Raw genomic sequence first — 11,968 nt, 5'->3', positions numbered from 1 at the left:
TTTTATTTGATTGTTGAAGATTGTAGGTAATGGTTTTGAATGTGTTCCCCTTCCGGCGACTAGAACGGTCAATTATAGGTCCGACGAAAATGGATATGTTATATAGATAGAGAGAGGGCAGAGGAAAGAGAGAAAGAAAATGATAAAAATAAAATAAATTATAGGCATAAATAAGAAGTGACGTGGTATTGCCACATCAAAGTAGGTTTATATTTTGGCTATTTTGATCCGACCGAGTATCTTTACTCTCAGCTAAAAACAAGCCAAACAAATTGAGTTTGATTGGGTGAACATAGCAAAACTTGAGCTCCAATTCAAAACTCTTTTTAATTAATCGAGCTAAGCTTGAACAATCATATATATACTTTGAATTGGCTCATTATTAAGCTTGAAATTCTAGTTCATAATGCTTGTTTTTGTCTTAGCATCCGCTTTTTGACAAAAAAAAAAATATTTTCTTTTCTTAGATAAAATATTTTTATTTTTAATTTTCGGTGTTTGGTAAAGGTCTAGGTCGAGTCCATTAGGTGGAATGTGTAAAAATAACTTGTTAAATATTGATGGCAAAGTTATTTTTTTTAGATTTTAATATATTTTTTTGGTCAATATTTTACCACAACCAAACATTAGAAAATAAATATATATCTTTTAAAATAAATATATATCTTTTAGAAAATAAATATACATTCAAACAAAAGAACCTTAATATAGGTATATTTTTCAGAATTAATTCAGTCATATTAAATTAGTTGGAATAACAAGTCTTAATTAAGTATAATTTACATTAAAATATATATACTCCGTATATGTTATGTTTGTATATAAATCCTTTCCGTGAGTAAATTATATATTTATAAATATATAATGATGTAAATATTTAATTACTAGCATAATTCGTGTATGATTGGCAAGTAACATTCCAAATGTATGTAGTTAGAGTTCCAACAAAATTACTTATATATTATGCCAAGTACTTTGCCAGGGTTTCACGAGTGCACTGAGGATATGATGTGGAGATGGAAGCCACATTAGAAAGTTCCATTGAAGTGCTCCGCGATGCTTAGTTAGGCAAGAGAAGTGGGATTTAGCACGATAGAGTTAGGTTGGTGGTGTTGACCTAGCCGATTTTCATTGACCTTTAAGTATGACAATTGGTAAGTATCAAATTGTTTTTTATTTTTAATTGATGGTTTTAAATATTTTACTTGGAAATATATATACGGTCTAACTTGGTAGTTGTACCAGTCAAACTATGTTATGTTTAGAATTACAACGAAGTATAGTTCTTGTAATTTTTGATTTGCCAATCCATCTATTGGTCTACGTGAAAAAATGTACAATATAAGAATATTTACTATATAGTATGCTCCATCAATGGACGTTCACATTTTTTTTTTTTTAAATTTTAAAATTTTTTTTTTTTTTTATGGCAAAATGAGAGTTTGTAAGTACCCTCATGGTATTGTATACATTCTCAGCTTACAACGGTCCAACTTGCCAATAATTCAAATTTATTTGGTTTTTTCTTCCATACTAAACTATTTTTTGAGAGAGCATTTATAACAACTAAATATACCTGCAATTAGGGTGATTTTAGTATGAAAAAATTGAATAAAAGAGATCATGCATAAAGTATTCTAAAAATTCGATTTCAATGGAAGTGAGAGATTCCTTTATTCATAAATGAAAAATTTATAGTAAACCACTAACACATAGTAGCGAATTGAGTTGAAAGTTGAGAGATTAAGGTGAAACGGATAATAAATTGTTACCTACAAAACATGTCCCTAGAGAATCAAACATTCGAACCATAGGTGTTTTTGTCTTTGAATCATTACAATATTGTTGACGTTCAATGGCTAGTTTGCAAGATTATGGGAGTAAAAATCTAGAGTTAAAAGAAATCGAGCTAGTATAAATTCAAGGGGAAATTAGGCATGGGTTTAACGCCAACCTTTATTTGATACAGTGGATTGCTCAGCTGTAGACTAAATTCCTATTTGATAAAATTAAAAAACAAGTATTGAAAAAACAAGAGAGTTAAGAATTGCATGTTTAAAGGTTGAAGTTTTGATAATTGTGGATTGAGATTTTTTGAATTTTAAGTGTTTAGTAGTAAGCGAGGTAATCATGACTAAATTTTTAAATGAATAATACTTAGGTCTTTATTAGTGAGGATTTATAATATACTGACTATTAATGTGGACCAATAATAAGTAAACATGTCATCTTTAATTATCAAATCAAATATTTGATTTGGTAATTAAAGATGATATTTATTTATTATTGGTCTACATCAATGATCAGTATATTGTAAATCCTCACCAACGAGAACTTGAGTCTTATCCTTTTTAAATAACACTTACTTTTTTTAAAGTGACGATGCTCAAATAACATTATTAAACAAACTTAATCAAATAAACACTTAATATTTAATAAGATAAACACTTAATGTATTTTCAGATTAAGTATTGAATTGAGTTATAAAGACTTAAATTCAATTTCTTTTATTAAAAAAAATTTAAAATGCATGACAAGTGATTGCTTAAAATCACAAATGTACCTTTCAAAAAATAAAAAATAAAATAACAATTGTATAACATAGCCTCCTAATACCAAAGTTTTTTATTTATTAGATAAATACTTACACACACCACAATTATTTAGTGCAAAGTTTCAATCCTTTCTATCTAAGACCTAAGTCACATAAAACTGAAGTAAGAACGAATTTAAGAGCGGGAGCGAGAGCGTAAAAAAGGTAAAATTAAGTTATAAATAGTGAGAATTTGAGCTGGATTTCGCGCGGAGCATGAGTGCGAAAACGTGCTCTGAATATGAGAACGACATTTATTGAGAAAGATTGTATGACTTAGTCTAAGATTATATAATTTGGACCAATCATAATTCGACAAACAAATAAATATATATTTATTCTCATTTTTATTTAGGTGTCGAATTCTAAAAACTTATAGTCATCTCTCCGACAGCATAGGCTAATAAAAATATAAAATTATTTAATGATCCTGATTAATCCCAACTCGACCGGTAAGTAAAAAAAAAAAACTACACAGTAGTAAATAAAACCGACGGATTTCCAGTCCGGCGCGGAGACAAATAAGTTGTTGGGATTGGAATAAAAACATTGCACAAGGAATGATCTTACATCGCTAAGGTGAACTGGTCTAGGAAGAAGTCGAGAGGTATTGTTCCCAACTTTCTTTCCTTAAAAAGAAAATTTTATTGTTCTCTCTTGCAGTTGTTAGAGAAACCTTTCTCATTTTCATTTTGTGGTTGCCCGAAGATTGTGGATTTATTAAAATGCTTTCTTGAATTTTTTGAAACTTCGAAATTTATGAAATGTTTGTTGGGATTGGAATTTATCAGTAGATGTTTGTTATTATTATTATTATTTTATCATACCCTAGAGTGTGAAGGTATATTTCAAAATTTGCGGTTTTACAAATTGACAATTTCGTTCTCACCCTCGATGTATTCTAGACCTAAAATGACAAAATAATAATAATAATAATAATAATAATAATAATAATAAAAGTTTGAATTCCATAAATTTCTCAAATTGAGAGTTAACCACCATATATATAGGTCATGACTTGTCAAATTTGTGGCCTTGTGCCCAGTGGATTGCGAACAAACAAGAGAACAAGTGGATTCTTCACTGTGGTATTATGGACTTCTCTCTCCAATAACAAGCAAGTCAATGGCCGTATAAACATTGGTTATCTTAGTGACTCACATTATGTGCTCGGATGCAAAATGGAAGACATGTAGTGCAGAGGACACATGCGGTTGGGAATATGCCATAAAAAGGGCAAACCCAGTGCGTGAGGCTCCCGGTATTGTGGGGTCTCGGGCAGGTCAAATGTACGCAGCCTTACATCCTTATGCGGAGAGGCTATTTCTTTGTTTTGGACCCGTGACTCCAGGTTACTATGGAGCAACTTTACCGTTGCGCCAAGGTTTGCCCTCAAATATGTCACTCCATAGGTTCTTTATAATTAGGAAAATGATGTTGTGTAACTAATGAGGTCGGAAGAGTTAACAGAAGTGGATGAGAGAGGAGGAGATAAGAAGACATGATGTGTTGAATGAGGTTCATTCGGCTTGTGTAGTCAGTCTATTTTTTTCTGCTTCTATATACCAAAATCTCTATAATTAGTATTGATGGATCATAATATTGGTGGAAATCTAGTGGATCGATAAACAACCAAGAGAACATAATGGTGTTATTTGGAAGCAAAGGCAACAAAATTTTGGTATTCAAACGACACTTTTGGTAGTTGAAGCTCTAGCAATCCATGAAGTGCTGGAATCAGCTCGCCTTAGAAGTTTCTAAGTGATGAATTGAAATGGTGAAAGCTCCTGCAGATTAGTTGATGTCCCAGACCTCTTGGTATTCTCTCCTCTCAAAGTATGTGGGGGTGGAAGTCTGATTTCTGCCTTATTGTTTAAATTTCACCTAGCATATCAGGTTCAAATATTTTGAATCAGTTAAATGTGTCTTATAATAACTTGTGAGAGAAAATACAATGGAGCAACTAGCTCTGTATCTGTGAACATTACTACATTTAAAGAGTCATGGATCATAATGTTAGAAAAAAATGGAATGGTGGAATATGAGTACTTTTACAATTTTTTTTTCCTTTTCTAAAACAATAATTCTAGAAGACGTGCTAGTTAAATTGATTAGGTTGATACTAGTGAAATTGATTCTGGTGGGGTGCACTAAGGGTTCCAGGCGTTTCAAAACCTGTGTCACTTATTGACAAAATGCCATTCAAATGAGACTTTTTAACCTCAATTAAACGTGTCTTATAATAACTTATAAGAGAAAACTCAATTGAGCAACTAGCTTTGTATTTTTGAACATGATTACATTTAAAAAATTATGGACCATAAGGTTAGGAAAAAATGGGATGATGGATTATGAGTACTTTTACAATTTATTTATTTTCTAAAACGATAATTCTAGAAGATTTGCTAGTTAAATTGATTAGATTGATACTAGTGAAATTGATTCTGGTGGGGTGCATTAAGGGTTCCAGATGTTTCAAAACCTGCGTCACTTGTTGAGAAAATTCCATTCAAATGAGACTTTTAAACCACACGCTAACTCCCCAGGTAGATTCCAAGTCAAGTCAGGAGTATTTTTTAATCTTGAATGAAAGTCTGTTCCTCCACTACCAGACGGTTTCTTTGAATAAAATCTATGATAAAATGTGAAAGAGAATGAATATGAACAACCAACACTGATAATAATTCACCTCTGTTGCGGTCTTCTCTTCCCCAGTCTAAATGCCATTCTGAACTTCTTCAGTTCTTCTCTTCATTTTTGATCACATGATCATGAATAACTTCATTGCAATTGCCGTGCTTCTCTTGCTTTGGTTTCTATTAGCAGCCACTTCCAACTTGAGCTTAAGTGATGGACAACTAGGTGTTATTTGCAGTGAAAATGAAAAAAGAGCCCTTCTAAGCTTCAAACAAGGTCTGACTGATCCTGCAAACAGGCTATCATCATGGTCTGTTCATCAAGACTGTTGTCAATGGACAGGAGTCCGCTGCGACAATGTAACAGGCAGAGTCATTGAGCTCCACCTCCGCAACCCATATGACACCAACAATTATGAATCTTACAAGATGTACAAGTTGGGTGGCAAGATTACTTCCTCATTGCTCGAATTAGAATTTCTAAGATACTTGGACTTGAGCTGGAATGATTTTGAAGGCATGAGTATTCCAAGTTTCTTAGGTTCTATGAGAAGTTTAAGATCTCTGAACCTCTCAACAGCATTATTTGAGGGGTCAATTCCTCATCAGCTTGGAAATCTCTCAAGCCTTCTCTATCTTAATCTTGGTGAAAATAGACTTTATGTTGATAATCTTGGTTGGATTGCTCGTCTTTATTCCTTGGAATATCTTGACATGAGTAGCGTTGATCTTCACAAGGCAACTGATTGGCTTCAAGTGGTGAGCATGCTTCCTTCCCTTTCAGAACTTCATTTTGCCAATTGCCGACTTGACAAAATGATTCCACCTCTTGGTTGTGTTAATTTTACGTCTCTTGAAGTCCTTGAATTTTCTGAGAACTTTTTCAGTTGCAAGATACCAAATTGGCTGTTTAATCTCAGTAGTCTTCTTTCTCTTGATCTGAGCTTCAATTTTCTACACGGTCACATACCAAGTAGTATACGAAATCTTCGCACATTGAAAAATCTATATTTGCAGGACAGTAATATCACTGGGCAAATCCCAGATGACATTGGCCAGCTGAAACATCTTGAATATCTTTTCCTTTATATGAACTCATTGTCTGGTCCCATTCCTGTATCTATTGGAAACTTATCATCCTTGAGGGTGATGTATCTTTCAAGAAATCAACTGCATGGCACTCTTCCAAAGAGTATTGGGCTTCTTCCAAATCTTGAGATCCTATTCATTGGATATAATACCTTAGGAGGCATTGTTTCTGAAGTGAATTTTGCTACACTCTCAAAACTGAAGGCTCTGGAAATGTCTTCAAACTCTTTCATCTTCAATTTCAGCTCCAACTGGTTTCCTCCCTTTCGAATTGAGTATATTGCAATGAGTTCCTGCAAGATGGGTCCAAAGTTCCCGGCATGGCTACGAACACAAACTTCTCTTAAGCAGTTAGACATTTCGCGTTCGGGAATTTCTGATGTAGCTCCATACTGGTTTTGGAATTTGGCTTCACATATGGAATTGGTCAATCTCTCTGAGAACAGGATCAATGGTGACATATCAACTGTGTTGCTAAATTCTAGTGTCGTTGAAATGAGTTCAAACTACTTCAAAGGTCAGTTGCCCCGTCTATCTCCAAATGTTCAAGTGTTGAATATGGCAAATAACACTCTTTCCGGACCTATTTCCTCTTTTCTGTGCCGGAGGGTGAATAGAAACAAAAACTTGGAGGTTCTGGACATGTCAAATAACAATCTATCAGGTGAACTTTCTAACTGCTGGATGTATTGGCAATCGTTGACCCATTTAAACTTGGGGAGCAATAAGCTGTCCGGTAAAATTCCTACTTCAATGGGTTATCTATCTAAACTCAAATCATTACACTTGCATGACAATAGCTTCTTTGGGGAGATACCCTCATCATTGCAAAACTGCACAGTGTTGGGGCTCATTGATTTAGGTGAAAATGAATTTACAGGAGTCATACCAAGTTGGATGGGAAAAAGAACTACTCTAATGGTTGTTCGCTTGAAATCTAATAAAATAACTGGCAATATTCCTCCTCAAATATGTCAGCTTTCTTCTATTATAGTTCTGGACTTTGCCAACAATAGCCTATCAGGAACTCTTCCAAAATGTTTGAGTAATATCAATGCGATGGCTGTAGCAGATACTTCAGATTCTGTTTATTTTGATGCTTTAGAGTATACGTATGACTATGGTTCCTACATCGAGACACTCTGGTTGGTCACAAAAGGGAGGGACTCAGAGTACAAAAGCATTCTTAAACTTGTTAGGAGCATAGACCTTTCAAGTAATGGCCTGTCTGGACCAATCCCTCCTGAGCTATCACGTCTTCATGCATTACGTTTTTTGAACTTGTCCCATAATTACTTGATGGGAAAAATACCAGATAAAATTGGAGACATGACAATATTGGAATCCCTTGATCTTTCGAAAAACTTTTTGTCAGGTGAAATTCCTCAGAGCATGTCTAATTTGACATTTCTTAATTACTTGAATTTGTCATACAACAACTTGTCCGGAATAATCCCTTCAAGTACCCAGCTTCAGAGCTTTGGTGAAGCTAGTTTCATAGGCAATGCTGAACTTTGTGGGGCTCCACTCACAAAAAACTGCACAGAAGAGGAAGAATCTCAAAGTGCAACTCATGTTGGCCCAGACAAAGAAGAGTCTGAAATGTTTTGGGTTTATATAGGGATGGGACCTGGATTTGCTGCTGGCTTTTGGGGAGTTTGTGGTGTTCTTTTCTTTAAGAGGACCTGGAGGCATGCTTATTTTCAGTTTCTTGATGCCATGAAAGACCGGATCTACGTGTCCACGCTGCTACAAATGAACTGGTTTTGCAAGAAGTTTAAGAGATTGGGCTGATGTCCAGTGAAAGGCATCAATTAAAAATTTAAAGGTATGGCTTCAAAGTTTCTTTAAAGGTTATTTGGTTCAAGTGTCTACTTCTTTCATGCTGTTTTAGTTATACAATAAATTGTGCACTGTGTATTTTGTATTACATTTATACAAATTAGTACTTCTAAATAATCATGGATTGTTAGGCAGATTGCAAACTGTGACCATTTTAGCACAAAAGAACAGAACAGTTGTAAACAAGAGAAGAAATTTTCAGCTGTAGAACAATACTTGCAAGCAGTTAAGTCATTTTGATTTAATCACAGTGTCCCTGTTTGTAAAGGATATCAAAATCCACTTCAGAGCTATATTGTTCACAGAATATATGTCTTGGAGATATTTTTCTTCTTCCAACACATTAGTGCAGATAATTTATTACAGTTTGCTGACTTTAAAATCTTAAGCATCCATTTTCATCGTGGAAATAGGAACTTCCAAAACAAATCCACTCACCTAGTAGCCATGTGAAGCAGAGTGGCTTGCTAACAGCATAAGTTTGAGGGGAACCCTATTTGTGACTCGAGGTTCATAATTTCTGTGAATTCTGTCCTTCAAAAATGATTTTTTACGATGTCGGTGCTATTTCCGAATAGCGCTATATTCTGAGACTACAATGCATCGTTTTGATCTCCGGTACGTAGTACAATGTTATAAATCGCTGTGTTGATAAGAAAATTTTGAATTAAATGGCAGGCACTTAATGCGTTAACACATTGTTTGTGGCTCAAATTTGAGCATCCCACGTTTTGGAACTGTTGAAACTTTACTTAAAAGAAGAAGAAAACTCATAAAACAGAGACCAATTTTATAGCTATGAGATGTGTAAAGTAACATTATCCAAGATATATAACTGCCCTAATCAATCAGACTTTGTTATTGGTTCCTGAGAGAATACCTCAAGGCATAATAAAACCCACCGAAAATGTGCAGTTAGCAACACAAGAATTCTACAAAACATTCAAAATGTTGTGGGGAGTATATTGTGAAGACAAAAAGAAGAATAGGAGAGAATTGTAGTTATATGTTCCAGAAACAAGAAATCTATTTGAAAAGCAGGAATAGTTATGAATTGTAAGAGCCATCACCATTTAAAAATATGTAGCTGTTAAATTTAATAAATGTGAACTGTTACAAATTTCTAACTAAATTCTCCTCTCTTTTTTTTTGGTTAGGTAAGCATGCATACTCAACTCTCCCTGTACCTCAGTATTATCCCATTGTGGACTTCCAACATCCCAAATGCGAAGATAAAGAGAAACTACTTAGCCTAATGCCCTGGTGGCCTATTAATTCTCTAATCGCCATATCATTGGCTTTAATCTAGTTATTTCACATATACTAATTATGCCATACCTATAAAGGAATTATTAGGGTGCGCCAATTATGAGATTTATGACCTTGTTAGCTCTCACAAATTTGTTTGTGTGTTCACAACATGATCATGATCGCATGCGCATCAAGGCAATGCCTCGAATGCTATGTGCATGCACCAGAATACAAGCTTGATGAAACTGATTACATGGTGATGGTCCGGTCTTTCCCGTTAAGAAGTTCCTTCTAAGTTGTTATATGACGTGTATCGTTATGGTAGATGTCATCTGACATGAGAGTTTCTTTTTTGTTGTAGCAGCTGCAGTTTGAGAGTTCTAGGATATTTTTTTTAGTTAGTATTGAGAGTTCTAGGCTTTTGGATAGAAGAAATACCATAAATTTTTAGATGGATGCCATAAGAAAAACTCCTTGGAGTCTATGAATCGATTGTGGACAGCTTTCTTCAATCATTTTTGATGCGTTGTTACAAGTAATACCGACACAAGGGTATTACAGACACTAGTCTGCCTTTGTCCAAGTGGTTTTGGGTCTTAACTCTTAAGCTCCAGATCAAGTTTTCAAGACCGGTAGAGAGAAGAAAGGAAAAAAAATATCGACACAGGAGTGAAAGAGACCACCAAGAGTTGTAGCCTAGTCTCGCCTTCCAAAGTTGAAGGTCGAGGGTTCAAGTCTCCATAGGAACAAAGTGGGTACGTGAGTTTCAAAACGGAAAAAAAGGAGTGTGAGGGTTTTACAAATCTGGAGTGATGAACTGAAGCACTTGCAAATGACTTTTCTTGCACTATATAGCACAATAGTCCCTGTGATATCAAAGAATTCTTTGTCCCATATCTCTTTGATAAGAAAGTTTCCCAGAAACCAATTACCAATGACCTTGTACATTTTTATTGCCATCAAATTTGATGTGAAAGTAGCACAGTTATAGGCACAAATAGAAGAGCTATAGGGATCAAATTGGGCATATTGGTCTAATCATGATACTCTGCTTCCTTGCCTGCCCTTCATCACCAGAAGAGAATGGTCCCACATAGTATGAGCATCCCTCGGCACATAAAGTGTAAAAAAATAACAAGCAAGTAAAATAACAAGTTCAGTTGGATAATTTTATCAATATTACTTCATTCTGATCCTTCAAGTGGTCATTTTTCTTTCTAAGCTGCAACCTAGTGGCTGATAATTTTGGTGAAAGATAATTTTAATCTAAATTTCTGTCAATCTTTAACAATCAAAGTTTCCAGCATCATATTTTAATTGCCAAAATATCCAGGATATTGACAATAGATCATTAACCCAAACATGCAGGTTCTTTTTTTTTTTTTTTTTTTTTTTTCTGAAAAGAAAGAAAAAACTTTCCACAATAATTTTGAGAAATGAAATGGAAGTGTCAAACACGATCTTACGTTTGCGCAAAGCGTATGGCTACAGAAAACCAAAGAACTTATGTTGATTTCAAGATTACCATAAGTTTGTAACTTTTTTTTTGATTAGTACCATAAGTTTTTAACTTATGGATCTCTATCCCTTTCAATATTTATTAAGGTAAAACCTAACTAGCTTTTAACATGATAGAATAGGACAAATACAATAGACGATTTTTTCTTATATGTGAACATCACCAGAACCATATAAAAAAATATAAATAAATAAAAAGAAAAACAAAGAATGTACTTTGGAATATTCAAAATATTTTAAAGAGATGTTGATGGGCTTTTCATGTAATTCAAATTGATTAGAAGTCTCAGGCATGTTTGCAATGCCATTGAGAAAGCTAAAATAAACACACCTCCAAAAGTTTTAAACAAAACTGCACGCCCACATTATTTAACTAAAACCCCCACTTATGCTAAAATATTTATCCCTTCAAAACTTATGAAGATGAATATTAAAACTCTATGCTTGGTTCAGTATTGTAAGTATAAGAATAATGTAATGTTCATAGAAAGCAGAAAAACAGAAAATGGTGTGAATTTTTTTTCATAGTGGTCCAGGTTCTTTGAACTGTTTTTCTGAACTTTTTTTTTTAAATTTTATTATTATTATAAAAAAAAACAGAATTTAATATATTCTTGGAATTCTTGAAAATTATTTTAGACCATAGGAATAGCAATTTTCTCATCACACGACTGTACTGGAAGAAGAAAATACAAATGGGGGCCGAAAATTTCCACAATATCGAATACTTTTGGCACTAAATATGAAAATGGAAGACTAGAAGGAAATATTTTTTTGAAAATGGAAGTGGAAGTCTAGATGCATAGACTTTCTGTACAAGCACTAGCGGATGAAAGTCTATATAGTCATCCACACCCATGGTTGGTTTTCTCCCACTAACTTGGTGCTCTGTTCAATTTGGCCAGCCCCTAAAAGATTTCTAGCACTTTCGGTAGAGACCAATTTGAGTTTTGCTCACATCTTGAATGATTTCAAGGACGTATTAGAAGAAATTCTGACCACCCATCAATTGGAATGGTTTGTGGGTTCCGAACAGCTA

The 11,968-nt window shown here is 34.0% G+C and overlaps 1 protein-coding gene across 1 annotated transcript; it reads left to right on the top strand.

Annotated features, from left to right (window-relative positions):
• The first annotated feature begins 3,206 nt into the window (after positions 1–3,206).
• LOC132285145 (receptor-like protein EIX2) lies at positions 3,207–10,263 on the top strand. The gene is made up of 2 exons (XM_059787316.1): positions 3,207–8,146; positions 9,318–10,263. Exon 1 carries the CDS (start codon positions 5,359–5,361, stop codon positions 8,110–8,112), a length of 2,754 nt encoding a protein of 917 aa, XP_059643299.1. The 5' UTR covers positions 3,207–5,358; the 3' UTR covers positions 8,113–8,146; positions 9,318–10,263.
• The last annotated feature ends 1,705 nt before the right edge of the window (positions 10,264–11,968 follow it).

The sequence above is a fragment of the Cornus florida genome, unplaced genomic scaffold (genome assembly GCF_030987335.1).
Source record: "Cornus florida cultivar Cherokee Brave unplaced genomic scaffold, ASM3098733v1 CherokeeBrave_3.0.0_Hap2_Chr11, whole genome shotgun sequence".
Taxonomy (NCBI): domain Eukaryota; kingdom Viridiplantae; phylum Streptophyta; class Magnoliopsida; order Cornales; family Cornaceae; genus Cornus; species Cornus florida.
The sequence above is the reverse complement of the archived record's forward strand: the minus strand, read 5'-3'. Positions and strand labels throughout refer to the sequence as shown.

What these genes read in the sequence shown, in the direction of transcription:
- LOC132285145 (XM_059787316.1), top strand. Translation starts at nt 5,359, where the DNA reads ATGATCATGAATAACTTCATTGCAATTGCCGTGCTTCTCTTGCTTTGG.